General features: G+C 45.7%; 1 protein-coding gene across 2 annotated transcripts in view; it reads left to right on the top strand.

Moving 5' to 3' along the window:
- LY86 (lymphocyte antigen 86) overlaps positions 1-11,448 on the top strand; it is a 37,497-nt gene extending 26,049 nt beyond the window's left edge. Inside the window, exons 4-5 of one of the 2 annotated variants that reach the window (XM_015407543.1) lie at positions 6,508-6,560; positions 10,423-11,448. In XM_015407543.1, coding sequence (XP_015263029.1) covers positions 6,508-6,560; positions 10,423-10,506 — 137 coding nt within the window. In that variant the 3' untranslated portion in view covers positions 10,507-11,448. Of the gene's footprint in view, positions 1-1,937; positions 2,005-6,507; positions 6,561-10,422 lie in introns of those variants that run through there. The other variant, XM_015407544.1, reaches the window with a different exon arrangement.
- Positions 11,449-17,358: the final 5,910 nt, after the last annotated feature.

Genomic DNA, 17,358 nt, shown 5'->3' with positions numbered 1-17,358 from the left:
GATTGCTGCCTCCTATACAATGTCACGAATCTCCGTCCATAGTTCTTCAGGCACTCTGTCTATCAAATCTAGGCCCCGGTCACACGGGCAGGAAACTGCGGGGGAGAAGTGTGGCTGTTTGCCCTGGGGCAAACTACTGCGCAGTTACGCGATCAGACCTCCTGTGGAGGTCCTGTGGAGGTACCGTGGAGGTTCCATGGCAAGGGAGAGGTGCTGATCACAGGACAAGCCGGCACGCAATGAAGAAGCAGGCGCCGCGGCAAACTGTTTTGTTTTTGTGTGTACACGACGAATGCGCATGCTCCGTTGGGTGCGTGTGCGCATCCACAGAGACGTGGACAAAAAAACCCACCTTATTTGCAAGGGGACATGGGCGGGCGCCGGATGCCACCGGAAACGCGATCAGACGCCCGCCCTTGCCCCGCAGTTTCCGGAAACTAGTACCTGCGAGGTACTAGTTTTTTGCCACGCAGTTTCGGCTGGAAGCCTCAGTTGTGCCACGGGAGTGCTACGCTTCCCAGATTTGCTGGTGAGATCGCGCCCGGAAACTCCGCCTGTTTTCCGTCTCACTTGTGTGGCTTCTGTTCCGTGTGACCGCAGCCCTAGTCCCTTAAACCTATTCTTCACCTCCACTGTATATTCATAAGGGATGTGATCTAGGTCAAACCTGAATGGCCTAGCAGTTTCCCCAGCTTTCTTCAGTTTAAGCCTGAATTTTGCAATGAGTAGCTCATGATCTGGGCTACAGTCAGCTCCAGGTCTTGTTTTTACTGACTGTATAGAGCTTCTCCATCTTTGACTACAAATGATGTAATCAATCTGATTTCGGTGTTGCCCATCTGGTGATGTCCATGTGTAGAGTCGCCTCTTAGGTTACTTAAGCACATATAGTAAAAAGCAGATATCTGGGAATAATCTATAGATCAATAGATATAAGGCACAGCACTTAGAAAAGAATCAAATGGTTAATTGCTAGCTAACGTTTCTTTATAACCTCTACATGTCCTCTCTTGGAAATGGATCCAAAACAGGGCAACGGCACAGCCTGACAAGGGCTGTCCTTGGTATCAGAGACTTGACACAGAACTGCTGTCCAAGCTAACATATTTATGGATTCCCCTGCGGTGTAGGAGTTCTTTCCCTGAGTCAACCATAAATCAGGATGCAAAGTTTCCCTCCAAACTAACTCTTGACCAATCACAGCAAAAATCAGGACTAAAGGAGTTTAGCCTGCCAAAGTGGGAACCTCAAGGCACTTTGACAGCTTAGCCAAATGGTGGACTTGAGATCTATGCTGCGATCACGCACACAAAATAATCCACTTTCAATTCACTTTCAGCTCACTTTCCAACTGGATTTTCCTGTGTGAACTGGCAAAATACAGCTGGACAGTGCATGGAAAGTGGATTGAAAGTGAATTATTTTGTGTTTGATCACAGCCTGGGATTCAGTTTCCCAGCTCAATCAATACAGGGCTATTTTTGGGCAGGAACGCACAGGAACGGAGTTCCGGCTGGCTCCCAAGTTGGCCACGCCCAGCAGGAACTCATTAGCATAATAGGCCACACCCAACAGCAGAAACTCATTAGGATTGGCTACAATTAGGGGTGTGTGGCCTAACATGCAAAGGAGTTCCTGCTCCAAAAACAAAGCCCTGGGTTTTGTCAACAAACAAAGTAAAGAGAATAAGAAGCAAAAGGTGGGTGTAGCTGGGTGACCACACTTCTGGTAACACGGGGGTGTGGCCTAATATGTGAATGAGCTGTGCTCTCAGGGGTGTGGCCTAATATGCTAATTAGTTCCTGCTGTTGGGTATGGCCTTTTATGCGAATTAGTTCCTGCTGGGCTATTCCTCCTTTCCTGAAATTTAACAGTAGGGTTTAATTGTCCCATTCCAGCTGTGTTATTCTAAAAGCACATTTATCCTTTCCTAACAGCCATGATGATTGACGAGTATTACTTCTGCTGGTTACTAGCTGTTATCCTTGTTTAGCACCAAACATGGTAGGTGTTCTAGAGAATACAAAAGTTAATGGTCTTTCTCCAGGGTCGAGATACAGAAGACAAAAGTGAAGAAAAAGAGAGAGTGCACAGAAAATGTAAAATCAGGGACATGTTACTACTTGGTGGATGTGCCCAAGTGCTATAAAGCAGGCTGCTATCAGCACATACTTTCTTTTTTCCTGCACATGTTAAGACATGCAGAGAGAATGCAACAAATGAAAACTGAACATCTCTCACTAGCAAGTGAGTCAATAACACACAAAGGCCCTTCGCTTTTTCTTTGCTACAGTTGGATCTCAATCGGACGTGTAATAACTAATTGACTTGCCATACACTGCCGTGAGTTTCATGACTGTGCAACAGTTCATCTGCTAAGATGGACTCTGGGGTGTTACTAGCATATTTTTACATGGAATAGAAATATTGCTCGGCATAATAGACAAAAGCTGCCAGAGCAACCAATCATGCAAATTATAGAAGCCAGACTGATGCAAAAATTAAATTCCAAGACACTTTCAATTGTATATTGAATTAAAGAAAAGAAAATAAAGGCACCCACAGATCCTACCAGAAGGCTGTCTTATTCTGATGAAGTGCTTAATAAGAACCTGTAGAAAATACATTATAGAACTGGAGTCCATGCCAGGCACAACACAAACTGCTGCTTACATATTAAATCACAAAGCCAAATTCTTCTGGGGCTTTGCAAGTCCTTAATCTTAGTAAGGCACGAAAATTGTTTTCTCTAACTGAAGTATATTATGATATAAAGCCATGGCTGATTGCATTAGATAATACCATATATCTTAATACAGACACTGTTCCCATATGCCAATGAGGTCTTACCAGGTTGTTTTGAACAGCCACTTTCTCTTTAACAAGATGAGGAGAAAGGACAGTATCTGCATTTTTAGAGCATTTTTCATTATACATCATTCTGTGCATAGAGATTTGTATTGTGTATTTTTATGGAAATTTTAAAGTTTTTTCTATTTATCACAGGGTTTCCCTTGGCATAGGAGTGTAAAGGCCCAACTACACGTTACACTTCTTTCAGGTCCGCTCCAGATTTTGTCCAGCAGATGTGTTCTGGGAGTTTGCTGTTGAAACTTCGTTTTCAGGTATATGGGGGCCTGATTAGGTCTGGTACTATGGCATGCCATGAAAGGAAGCTTAAGCCTTCCCACCTGCATCCTTTCCTTACCTAAAAGGTCCAAAGGGAGATGGTATTTGCCTCACTGGAGAAACTTATGTGTAGATCATCAGTATACATGTTTCCCCAATGGGGCAAACAGCTGCTATCTGGGGCAATTTAGATTGGGAAACGGTGCAGCTGAGAACGTGTAAGCTCCCTCATCTCACATACCACAGTCTAGATCTGAATCCCCCCATATATATCTGGGAATAAAATTTCAACAGGGAACTCCCAGTGTACATCTTCTGACCAGAAACAGTATACCCAGGGGTCATTTGGGGGGGAGCGCGGGGGGACGCCATCCCCCCGGGTGTGGTGCGGGAGGGCGGGGCCTGGAGCTCCCTGCTGGTGCCCGCTGGAGGTCGCCGCCGGCTGTGGGGAGGACACACTTCCGGTGATGTCAGGGGGTGTGGCATATGCTAATGAGTTATGCTAATGAGTCCCCCTAGCTCTTTTTCTACGAAATGACCCCTGAGTATACCATGTAGTTAGGCCCCAAGTCTGTTTGTGGCCATGATCTGCCACAAATTGCAGAATATAACACAAGATCCCTTCCGGATCAGGCCAAGGATTCATTTAGTCTAGCATTCCGTATAGTCAGCAGATCACAAGCCCAGCTTGAAGACACATTGGATGTCCACACCTGGTATTCAGAGGTACACTGCCTCTGCCTTGTTGTTAGAACTCACAGTCCAAATGATTTGGCCACTGTGATATATATTTCTAAAACCTCAAGGCTGAATTACTGCACCACATGCTTTGTAGGGCTGGCTTTCAAGGTTGGCTGGTAAGTTTCGTTTGTTCAGATCACGGCCATTCATTTAATTACAGAACAGAACTGCAGCAGCACAGCATATCTATGCTGACACAGTCCCATTGTCTCCCGATTAGTCTCTCAACACAAAGCTCTGGTGTTAATCATTAAAGGCCAAATCACACCCAGCATAGTGCCTGGGGGCACCATGACACCCACTTGGTTCTTGAATCTTGGGGATACCATTCAAAGGGTTTATTAATCTATCATGTTTTTATCCCATCTGTGCTCCAAGGAGCTCAGGACACCTTATTCAGGGGTGTTAAACTCACTGGAAATGTGTTATTTAAAGTTTAAAAAATCTTTAATTGTTGTTGTGTCCTTTATAAAGTTTTTATCTCCACTACCCGGCATTATGTTTTATGACACACGTTTCCCAGCCCAACAAGGTCTCATTTATGTCAGATCTGGCCCTCGTAACAAATGAGTTCAACACCCCTACGTGATCTGGTTCTGTGAGGTTGTTCAGGCTGAGACGGAGTATCTGGCCCAAGGTGAGCATCATAACAGAGTGGACGTGAACCTGGAACTCTCAGATCCTACCTACAGAATCTCGACAAACCCAACTACAGAAGAGCATTTACTCTATGCGAGTGGATATGCTGCCCTCAGTGGTCACAGAGGGCAGATACAAAAAGCGTCCATACGATGAAAGAAGGTGCATCTTCAGGGCGAGTAAGATAGAGACAAGGGGACATGTACTTTTTGAGTGTAAACTTTATCAGAATATTCGGACAGTTTATATATCTCCGATCTGTAGCCAGTTCCCAGGGATGGATACCAGATTTTACTTAGATAAGCTTTTAGTTGATAAGGATCAGGAAATTTCTCTAAAAGTGGCAACATTTACTATTCAAGCTATAAAACACCGGGAAAAGTTGCTAAACAAAAATATTTAACCTTTTACCAATTTTAAGTCTAAAATTTTAGAATCGGTATTGGAATTTATATACCCAGGTTTTAGGCCATGTCTGTTTTGAACTGTATATTTTGTTATTTGGCTACATTTGGTTATATTTAGTTGTATCACAAATTTGTTATGATATGCTGCTATTTGACGGGTCTCTGACTGTAATAAACTGATTGATTGATTTGACTGATTGATTGATACTCCAAGACTTTAACCGCTATGCCACATTGGCTGGCTGTGTATCCAAAAGATCTTGAATAGATCAGAATCTTATGCAGAATTTATTTCAAGCTCTGCACAAGCTCACACATTTTATCTGCTGCTGTGTGCCTTCAAACAAACAAAGGATGCCTTTCAAATTTTTTTGTCATTAACATTTTATTGTTAATGCCTTTCAATTATTATAGAGTTGGTTTTACTGGAATAGATAGATAGATAATAGATAGATAGATAGATAGATAGATAGATAGATAGATAGATAGATAGATATCTGAGTGTATGTGTGTGTTTTGTGCTGGCCTGGAATTCATGGTTGACTTCTGAAGACTCCTACTTTAGGGGTGGCTTGATTGTCTCCCATCCTACTTGCCAGAGCTGGCCCTGCTTAGCTTCCAGGGTCTGACAAGATCAGGCTTGCCTGAGCTATCCAGGTCAGGGCAAATTTGCTTCGAAATTTTGTTGGGCTTTATTTTAACACAAATTTTACAAGCCACCCATTTTCTGGCCGTGTGGCAGGGTAGGAATGCAACACATAAAACAAACAAACTAGCTGCCAACGTTTTTTAAAAAACAGAACTTCCAGGCTGAAGTGCAAGACTGGCCATCTGTAATAGATATATTTGGTCCTGTAAATTATTCCTTGCAATGGTAACCAGCTTAATGTCCATTTTTAACAACACTTGTTTTCTCTTTGAAACCTGGCAGAGCTTTTCAAACGAGCAAAGATGGGGTACAGACCTTGGGAAACCATCAGTCTTTGAAAGTGGCAGGCCTCAGGGAAACAGAGATGCAATAGAAGCCGAAGCCACATTGATGCTGCTGAGGTTTATTGAAGTAGCTGCTGGAAAGAGCTACAGGAGTAACAAACACCTGGAAATTAGGATGGTAAAAGGTAAAGGTAAAGGTTTCCCTTGCTTGAAAGCCAGTCGAATCCGACTCAAGGGTTGCGGTGCTCATCTCCGTTTCCAAGCCAAAGAGCCAGCACTGTCCGAAGATGTTTCCATAGTCATGTGGCCAGCATGACTAAACGCCAAGGCACACGGAACGCTGTTACCTTCCCACCGAAGTGGCACTGGCACCTATTTATCTACTTGCAATTTCTTGCTTTCGAACTGCTAGGTTGGCAGGAGCTGGGACTAGAGACAGGAGCTCACTCCGTCATGCGACACTCAGGACTCGAACTGCTGAACTACCGACCTTACAGCTTTTAGAAAAGCAATATTGATCTCTGGGTTCCATCCTATATGCATGATTTGTTCGTTTTCACTATGGATATTGTGTGCAGAGTCAGTGTACTATTTAGATGTTAATGGTTTCTACCATGCCTGACCTTCTTAAACCATCGCTGGTCTATTTGTTTTGCAGAGCATATCATCTATGAAGGGCCTGTTTCACTCGATATCCATGACATTCCCCAAGTAAGTTCTTGGTTTACTCTCTGAAATACAAATACTAACCAGGTGGGAAAGCTACCAGCAGCAGTGCTGTGATTATGTTAACGTATCACAAAAACTAGATGTATTAACAAGGGCTATGCCTGTTGTAACCTTATTTAGTAGATGCACTATATTAATAGTGCACACAACTCTACCCAATAGTCCACAACTCTACCCAAGCTGAATGTACGAACTGTTTGATCCACCACTTGACCCAGGTTGAAGATGTGAACTGCTTGAGGTGACATGGCCATTCTACCATTCTCAATCCATTATCAGTCATGGCTCGTTTGTAAATGAAAGCCATCAAGTGACAAACACATATGTGTGAAACAGCCTTAAAATAACTACCTAAGAAAGGAGTTTACTAGATATCCAAGTTTGCACCTGATCCATTGGAAATAATAGCTGATATTTAGGACAATCCAGAGATGCATACCAGATCAGTGTTCGGTGTTACCCCACTGTCAGGTAGCTCATAGGAGCTTAAACCAGGCCATATCAAAGCAAGAGGAGTCATCTCATGAAAGAAATGTGTTTTTCTCAGAGATGTGACATTACAGCTAATTTCCTGAAGAAATGTGATTCTGTCTGGAAGAGCAAGCTGGCTCCAACTAATTGTTAAAAAACAAGCGTCTTGCTAACAAAGGGGACATTACTTCAAGAAATATTGCATTTTCATATTAAAAGGTTAAAAAGATGATGGAACTTTGCTCCAAATATGATTGGCTGATTGTTTTACTGGAAGAGGAGAAAATGACTCAAGGGGAGGTATAAGGACGGAGTGTTGTGGAACTTTGGAATAGTCAATCTTCTTTGAAGGTATCATAAGAAGGATGAATATCAACAGAGAGTCCACCTGGCCAAGAGGAGCTACAACCTTTATGAATTATCTTAACAAATAAATTTGAAGTGTCTAGCAGCAAGTTAACTATGACTGCATCAATTAATTACTGCTTTCATTCGATTACAAGATACCCCTCTTTAATTTCAGTGAAGATACAAATATCCAAATACATGCACACACAAGATTAGCTCCACCACTGAAATTAATTATGAAAATGTAAAGACACATCCCACTCTTGGAAACATTTCTGGATCAACTGTCTGCCTGCAGAGCATGGTGTTTTTCTTTTTACATTCCGTTAGCACTGGATTCTGTAAGATTTGTGTAAAGGTGTAATCATCTAACATTTAAATAAGATCATAGAGAAAAGGAATAAGACATCCGTCACTGAAACACCTCTCTTATTCTAATTAAGCAGTAGCAGCAGAAAAAGTAATTGCTGGTGCATGTAATTTAAATAATCAAAGGATACAATCTGCGAGCCATTTACTTCAAAGCTATCATCTTGAGATCCTACTGAAAACTATATGTCAGAGAAAGCAGGTTGCAGTCTTATAGATCTATGTACTCTGGTAGGGTACACAGACTGTCTGGCTGAACCACTACCATGTTATCCTGGAAGTGAGGCATAATGCTATTTGACTTCCCCTTAAAGCAACTGGTGCCATATCTCAGGTACAGAGGACTGTCCATGACCTCTAGGGAACATATGGTGACAGAGGACATTGCATAAGCATCATATCAGTCAATCCTAAAAGAAATCAACCCTGACTGTTCCCTGGAAGGCCAGATACTGAAACTGAAGCTCAAATACTTTGGCCACCAAATGAGAAGGGAGCACTTACTGGAGAAGACACCGATGCTGAGAAAGATTGAAGGTAAAAGAAGACGGGGACGGCGAAGGATGAGATGCAACGAACATGAAATTGAGCAAACTCCAGAGGACAGCGGAAGACAGGAGGGCCTGGTATGATGTGGTCCATGGGGTCGCGAAGAGTCAGACTCCACTGTGTGACAAAACAACAACAGGTTCTAATTCTGTGAGGGCTTGGCTGGCATCTGTCTTCCTACAGGGGCTGCAGTATGCTTCTGAATGAAAGCAAGCATGTAACGGCCTCTCTGCATGGTCTCGTATAGAGAGGCCCATCAACAGCCTGGCTGCCGCATTTTGCACCAGCTGCAGCTTCCGGATTTGGGCCAAGGGCAGCCCCATGTAGAGAGCGTTGCAGTAGTCTAATCTTGAGGTGACCATAGCATGAATCATTGTCACCAGGTCATTGTGTTCGAGGAAGGGAACCAGGTGCCTAATCAGCCGTAGATGGTAAAAGGCTGCCTTGGCAGTGGCTGCTACCTGGGCCTCCATGGTTAAGGCAGCATCCAGGAGCACTCCGAAACCTTCAGTGCTGGCACCAGTGGTGTCCTATCGAAGGTCAGTAGTGGGATCCCTACCCCCGACCTGCTCCGACTCAGGCACAGGACCTCCATCTTCGTTGGATTCAATTTCAATCGGCTCAGTCTAAGCCAGCCTGCCACATCCTGAAGCGCCCAGTCCAGGTCATCTGGGGTAGAGTCAGACTGACCGCCCAACAACAGATTAAGCTGGGTGTCATACCTTGTGTGTGAAGAATAGGTGTCCACCAGCTGTTGGCCTCACAAGCCAAATGCCAACAGGTATGCGGACTCTCTGACATCCCCCCCCCTTTTTTTTGCCAGGATGAACTTCCTTAGCTCACGGTCTCATTACAGAAGAGGTGAAAGATGAGTTCGGGTTAGGGGTGGGACTTGTCTTCAAAATAGTTGGGGGAGCAAATTGGCCGCAGGACACTGTGGGGCAGCAGGAGGGATTTCAGCCTTCCGTCCCACGCTGCTGCTTCCGTCAACAACAAAATGGTGGGTTGGGGGGGGGTGTGCTGTCGAAAGCTGCATGGGGTGAAACGGAGAGAAGGCTGAAGCCCCTCCTGCCACCACACCGTGCTCTGCAGCCAATTTGCCCACTCCCGGTCAGATGTGAAATGTGAGTCAGTTGGGGACAAGGACACCAGCCTTGAGGTGGGACCTGCCCTGGAATTACAGCTCATCCCCAGACTACAGAGATCAGTTCCCACGGAGAAAATGGCAGCTTTGGAGGGTGGGCTCTATGGCACTGTGCCCCACGGAGGTCCCTGTCCCCCCCCCCAAACTCCATCTTCAAATCTCCAGGAGTTTCCGAGCCTGGATAGGACAACCCTAACCTCCTCATCCCCCACTGGTGGCCGGAGGTGACCTGGCAACCTTAGAACTTGGGAAGTCCCTAACCCAACTTGCAATTTACATGTCACGTAATGAGACCTTCAGTTTTGCTGACTGGAAACCTGCTCCCCAGGCTGCTTTGAGCTTCAGTAGAGAAAGACAGTACCTGCACTAAGGCAGGCCCTGGGGAGGCACTGCCGGTTGAGGAAATGGCTTGAGATTTTACCCCCCCCTACTTCCGCATCCTCAGTCAGTCCTTCCCCAGCATCCTTGTTTTGCCGCTCAGTTACATATAAGGTAAAGGTTTCCCTTGCTCGAAAGCCAGTTGAATCCGACTCTAGGGGGCACTGCTCATCTCTGTTTCCAAGCTGAAGACCCAGCGCTGTCCGAAGACTTCTCCACGGTCATGTGGCTGGCATGACTAAATGCAAACTTGTACAGAACACTGTTACCTTCCCACCAAAGCAGTACCTATTTATCTACTTGCAATTTCTTGCTTTCGAACTGCTAGGTTGGCAGGAGCTGGGGCCAGAGACGGGAGCTCACTCCATCACGCGGCACTAGGGTCTCGAACTGCCAAACTACAGACCTTCCAGTCTGCAGCTCAGCGTCTTAATTTCTGAGCCATCGTGGCCTCCAGTTACATATCGTGTGATCCAGAAGTAGATCCCAAGCATAACACTGTAGTACAGTCCTTACTTTGTGAAAGAAGGGCGCAGTCGTTGCAGATTTATGCTGAGCTAATACTTTGCTGTCATTTTCTTACAGGGAGACTTTGATGTAACAGTGGAGCTGTTTAACGAAGACTGGCGCACCATTATTTGTAGTAATTTTACCATTTTGAGCCACTGAGATTTTTCAGCACCATCTGAAAGTGGGTTTTTTAAAGACAAAAGCTACAGAGTGCATATGTGCTGTGAAAAACAGAATATAGAGGTTTAGGTGCAACCTGCTTACGTTCTGTTGCTTTTAAGGAAGTAGTAAAACCTTTATGTGTCAATTCCCCCCCCCCCAGATTCACTGAAGTATATTTAGCTTTAGTTTCACAACACTCTAGTTCTTTTGATTACATGTTTTGTTTAAGCTCAGCTGAGGGGCAAGTCCATTAACAGTCATGATTCTTACTAGGGATGGCCATGGACTGGGGCCTAGTTTGTGGTCTGCGAGCCTGGTCCATATGCCATGCCGCTGACACGGACCTCCCACGACCCTCCCGGAAGGTTCATAAGGTCCATTTTGGTGGGGCTTGTAAAAGCCGTTTAAAGCCACACGCCACGCGAGTGAAGGCCAAGTGGCACTTTCATCCACTTCTGCTTCAGCCAGAAGGGAACCAGAAGTGGGTGAAGTCACCACATGGCCCTCACTCATACGCTGTGCGGCCTTGCAGCAGCCATTTAAAGGGAATGCATTCCCTTAAATGGCTTTCTAAGTCGTGCAGCATCACGTACCAAACAGACCACGATCCAGTCCGTTAAACATGGAGTTTCGTGGTCTGGAGGTCCGTAAACCCCACAGACCTTGAACCTCCATAGTCTGGTGTTTTTTTTCTGGACCATGCCCATGCCCAATTCTTACAGGCAGATCTGGATTTGCCTTCAAAATGGGGGGGGCAGAGCATTGTGCAACAGAGAACAGATTTTGTTCTGGAAGCAAGCCTCAATACATCTTTATTGGACCCTGAACACCATTATAAAGGTGTTCAGGGTCTAATGCCTCTCCACTACTACTCCAGTAAGTCAAGTTTGAACACATGAACACACGAATCTGCCTATACTGAATCAGATTATTGGTCCATCAGGTTCAGTATTGTCTACTCAGATGCCAATAATTGAACCCAGGACCTCATGCATGCCAAGCGGAGGCTCTACCACTGAGCCCCAGCCCAGCCCAGCAAACCTTCCTCTAATGAAAGAGGCTCTTCCACTAGATGAAGAGAGACTTCTGTCAGAGGAAGGTTTCAAACTTGTTTGGACAGAATAATTTTCAAGTTTTACTGGGTTGCCTTGGAGATGGTGATTCAACAAGGCACAGCTCTTGAAGAATCACCGTTGTCCCACCTGCCACAGGGCAACACTAAGGTCCTGCTTAGTAAAGTTAGGGTTTAACCCAGGCCTGTAGCTACAGTGGGGCATCTTGGGGCCCAGCCCCCCGACTTACTGCCAACCCCCCCACACACACTTCCCATCCAGCCCAGCCCCCCCCCCCGACTTGCCATTTTAAAAAAAGTAAAAGAAACCGTTCATGTTTGTTTGCTTTTTGGTTTTCAAGATGTAATCTCATGAGGGGGGGTTGGGGGCACAGAACCAAATTTCATGCTTTTTAAAAAAACAAAAACTAAAATACAAAGTTCATGGTGGGGGTGTGATAGTCTTGATTTGTCTGCTGCATGTCCGTGATAAACCAGAAACATTTTTAGGTGACAGACCACCAGATCTGTAATGGTTAGCATTTCTGAAATAAACTTGAAACATTTCTGAGTGACAGATGACTTGTCTTTATTATTTATTATTTTAAAGTATAAGCATAAGGGGTGCCCCCACAAGAAAAAAATTTGCCCCTCCAAATGAAAAATCCTGGCTACAGCCCTGGTTCAGCCACAGGCTTTCCATGTTTATTTTTAAACAGCTTTCTTTTAACATTCAAATGCAGCCTTCAGGATCGCTTTATCAAACAGGAGAATGGCACAGGTGTAACTCTTGCTGGGAAAAGCCATCACTAAGCTGCTTCTGTCTCCCCTGGAGGAGGGGGAATACAGGTGTGGTGGTAGAAAGTGCCATCCAGTCGCCGCTGAATTATGGCTACTGCACAGCTTTTTCAAGGCAAGAAGAAACCCCCCCCCCCAAAAAAAATATCTTGTTGGTCTCTAAGGTAAGGTGCTACGGGACTGGATTCCAGCTGTTCTACTGCAAACCAATACGACACTCAGAGATGGTTTCCCATTTGCCTGCCTCTGCATAGTGACCCTGGACTTGCTTGCTGGTCTCAGCCCCAAGTACTAATCGAGCACTAACCCTGCTGAGCAGCTGAGATCTGACCAGACCAGGCTAGCCTGGGCCAACCAAGTCCAGCTGGGTGAAAGGCAGCTGGCATTTTTGAGCAAGAAAATGGCAGGGGAAGAAAAGGTTAATGTTTGCTCCCTCCCCCACCCCACCCCGGTGGCATTCTTATTCTGATCAAGCAATCCTGGAGGCTGTATCTGCAAAAGAAAAAGGGGATATAAACACGGAAGGAACTGTAATATGGAGTTGAGCCAGGCCCATAGCCACAGTGGGGCCTTTCGGGGCAATGCCCCCCCACCAAATTAGCCCTGTCCCTTCACTTCCCATCCCTCATGAGCAGCCGCGCCTTTCTGACTGTTGGAGAGGGTGGGCTTGCTGCGTCTTCCTGCTTCCGCAGCTGAAGTCGGCTGCAGAAGCAGGAAGAATACAGGATGAGCGCACGCCTTTCCGACAGTCAGAGAGGCGTTGGGGGAGGTCTTCTTCCTGCTTCTGCAGCTGAAGTCTGTTGCGGAAGCAGGAAGAATACCAAGCGAGCCCGTGCCTCTCCCACAGTCGGAGAAGCACAAGGGGAGGTCTTTTTCCTGCTTTTGAAGCCGCCTTCAGCTGCAGCTGGGATCTCTCTCTCACTTCCCCCCTCCCCACCTCACTCTCTCCCACTCCCCTGGATTTCCCAGTGCCCCACCACCCAAAATTTTCTGGCTATGGCCCTGAGTTGAGCCCTGAGGAGGGTGGATTCAAACCAAAGCACCAATGTAAAGGGCAGCAGACACCACTGCTTTCTTGCTTGCTACTTTCCGAGCCCTTCAGGGGACTGCTAGAATTTCCCTGAATATTTTTCTTGTGTGATTTCATTGGGTCAGACAAATCCACCTCTTTTCAGTAAGTAAAATAAAGGAGATAGGCGCACAAGCGCAAAGAAGAGCAAGCTGTTCAAGGGAAACTATATATCTTTGTCCAGCACCCTCTGACACTTCCTTTGGGCCGCTATCCCTTCCCTGCACCTTTGTCATAGTGAAGTGTAGGTTCTTTTCTTTCTAATAGGGGGTATCCCTATTTTTTTGCCCTGTTCTGTAAGCCGCCCTGAGCCAGCCTTGGCCGGGAGAGTGGGATACTAATTAAATAAATCAAATCAAATATCTTCCTCTTTCTGAAACCTCTTTTCTGCTGGTTCTGCTGGGTATCTTCTCCGCCCAGGCCTGCACAATGTTATAGTTCTCTTTCAATTCCTGTTCTTCTCCCCTCCAACCAACATTACACATTTCAATATTAACTATGACTGTTTATTACAGGGTAATACATCCCATGGTCTACATACCACAGCTTGGTAAGTTACTTGCCTAAACCCATGCACATGACCGTTTTACCATACACTCACACATAACTCCTCCTTAAAAGTATCACATCCAAGTCGCAAGATGTCATATAGTCCCGCTGTACAATGCACCTGGAGAATGGAGGCCTCACTTCAAAGAGGCTGTGGACAGAATGGAGTGGGTGCAGAGGAGAGCAACGAGGATGATCGGGGGCCTGGAGACCAAGCGCTGTGAGGAAAAGCTGAGGGACTTAGGAATGTTTAATCCTGAGGAGGTTGAGGGAGGACATGACTGCTCTCTTTAAGTATCTGAAGGGCTGTCACTTAGAGGAGGGCAGGGAGCTGTTCCTGTGGGCAGCAGAGGGTAGGACTCGCAATAATGGGTTTAAATTAAAGGCAGGAAGGTATTGGCTGGATATTAGGAAAAACGTTTTTACAGTATGAGCTGTGCCACAGTGGAATCAGCTGCCTAGGGAGGTGGGGAGCTCCCCCTCACTGGCAGTCTTTAAGCATCAGCTGGACAGACACTTGTCTGGGATGCTCTGGGCTGATCCTGCATGGAGCATGGGGTTGGACTGGATGGCCTGTCTGGCCCCTTCCAACTCTGGGATTCTGTGAGGCTATGATTCTAGTATGCAGTATGCATCAAGCTGTCACAGCATAAGACAGCACACCCCCAGCTGTCTGTAGTTTGATCATCTGTAGGAACCCCAGATCCCACACTTCAACAGCTATTCGGTCAGGTGTAGACGTGTGGTAAAATTTCCTCATCACTTGGCAGGACACTGCATAACTTGCTTGCTTACTTACTGGCACATAGTAGTGTGGTTTCATGCACGGAAAGCTGGCACAAAGAAGGATCATCTTTATCCACCCTATACAAAGTGTGTATGAGCCTACAACTTGCTGTCTACATGTCTGGTAGCCAGTTTGGTGTAGTGGTTAGGCGCATGGACTCTAATCTGGGAGAACTGGGCTTGATTCCCCACTCCTCCACATGCAGCTGCTGGTGTGACTTTGGGTCAGTCATAAGTTCTTTCAGAGCTGTTCTCTCAAGGGCAATCTCCTCCTCTTCTTCTCTTTGGAAAGGGATTACCTAAACTTGTCTGCGAAAATCCTAGATTAACTCACAGATTGCAAAAGAAAGATTTTCCATATGGAGAGTACCCAACTGTTCTTGGAGACAAAGGAAGGCAGAGAAAAGTTACGTCTTAGTGATACAGCTTTAAAATAGACGACCAGGAGAGAGTCAGCAGAGAGGTAACAGAGAACAAGTATGAGAAGAACAAGATGTATCTAGCCAAGCCCTTGTGAAAGAAGTCTCTCTACCTTGTGCCCACCCCCGCTGCCCCCACCTTCTGAACTAGAAACTTAGGCAGTTTCTGCCAAGCTGAGTTTGACTGAGGTAACATCCAAATTTAGAAGCCACTTGACAATGATGGCAACTGTCTGTCTAAAATAGCCTTCCAGACCAAATTCAGCTACACCTAGCAACCTAACAGGTTCTGATTATAACCTGAGTGAAAGAACATTGTACAGTGACTCACAGCTGTGGAGAGGAAGAGGGAAATACTTTTTTTTTTTAACAGAAACATGGACTTGAGAACTTCCCAATCAGTCCTTCCTGAAATCAAAAGATGGAGGTGCAAATTGCTCTGCTCCATTGCACAAATAGTCGACAACTTTCTTAGAAGATCTGAGTGGATTTCAGACAATTTTGAGCGTTTTTCAAAGAGTAAGTTTGGCACTGTTTAAAAAAGAGGGGGGGGCCTTAAAAAAAAAGCGCTTTGTGTGTGGGGGGGTAATTCCTGTTAATGAAAAGCTCAAACTGTCTAGCGAATGATCACACAACTTGGTCTGTCCATAAGAGGCCCATCAGAAGCTCCTGCTGCCTCAACCTGCCTCAGGGCTACATAGATAAAGTTGGGATTTAACCCTTCAACTTCCCCTTGGTTTCACTGTTCAGTACCAGCTTCACCATACTGTTACTAGCAAGAAAAGAAGAAGAGATTGGATTTATACCCTGCCCTTCACTACCCGAAGGAGTCTCAGAGCAGCTTACAATCTCTTCCCCTTCCCCTCCCCACAACAGACACCCTGTGAGGCAGGTGAGACCGAGAGAGCTCGCTCGAGAACTGCTCTTGAGAGAACAGCTCTGAAAGAACTTATGACTGACCCAAGGTCACACCAGCAGCTGCACGTGGAGGAGTGAGGAATCAAACCTAGTTCTCCCGGAAAAGATGTGAATCAGCCCAGGCTTCATTCACACAAAGACCCTGGCTTTCTGGATGGCCCTCAAATCAATCAACCAGATTATATTAGCTTCTATGCATTATGTATGTTCTGGACATTTGATGAAAATGCTCAGAAGTTCATGCCCAGTATGATCAGACTTGCTTGTTCCAGTTAAAAGTATAAAATGCTGGATCAGACCCAAGGCCCATCTAGTCCAGCATTCTGTTCACACAGTGGCCAACCAGCTACCTCTAGGAAGCCATAATATGCTGATGACACCTAGGTCTACACTGATTTATACAAATCAATTGAACCAGTACTTATCTCTGAACCAATACTTATCTGCTGTAGTTATATGGATAAGGGTAAACAAGCTGAAAGAAGACTGAGGTGATGTTGATTAGGGATGGGCACAAACTAAAACAAAATTCATCACAAATTTTGCCCTGTTCATGGTTCTACCATTATGAACTTCTATGAACTTATAAAGCAGTTTGTGGATAGAGCAGAAAGCAGAAAGCACTGCTTTCTGTTCCCTGCAAAAAACACAAAAAACCCTGAGTGGCGGGGAACAGCCTGCGCCCCACATCTCAACTGTTTCAGGCTTTTGAGTGCAGTCCCTTTAAAGTTTAAAGGGACTGCACAAGAAAACCCAAAACAGCTTCCTTGACCTGGATAGCTGCCCTGACCTGGATAGCTTGTCAGATCTCAGAAGCTAAGCAGGGCCAACCTTGGCAAGTATTTGTACAGGAGACCTCCAAAGAATACCAGAGCCAGGAGGCAGAGGCAGGCTATCAAACCACTTCTCTGAATGTCCTCCATGCCCCAACAGGAGTCACCAGGGGTTGCGTGACTTCCAGGCACAGGCAGGCACACACACACACATGCATGCACAGACACACACACAAACACAAAAATACAAAAAAAGAGAAAACCCGAAACAGCTGAGCGGTGAGAAGCAGGCTACTCCGCGCTGCTTAGCTGTTTTTCGAGCTTTCTGGAAACCCCAGTTAAAAAGACTGCAGTCCCTTTCAACGGGGTTTGCGGGGCCATAAACCACTAACCTTCTGGTTCAGTTCTGTTAGTGGTTTGGTTCATGGTTCAACAACAAACCACGAACCTACATGAACCACATTTTTCCGGTTCATGCCCATCCCT

Source organism: Gekko japonicus, unplaced genomic scaffold (assembly GCF_001447785.1).
Source record: "Gekko japonicus isolate JY-2015 unplaced genomic scaffold, Gekko_japonicus_V1.1 scaffold1092, whole genome shotgun sequence".
In the NCBI taxonomy this organism is placed as follows: domain Eukaryota; kingdom Metazoa; phylum Chordata; class Lepidosauria; order Squamata; family Gekkonidae; genus Gekko; species Gekko japonicus.
The sequence above is the reverse complement of the archived record's forward strand: the minus strand, read 5'-3'. Positions and strand labels throughout refer to the sequence as shown.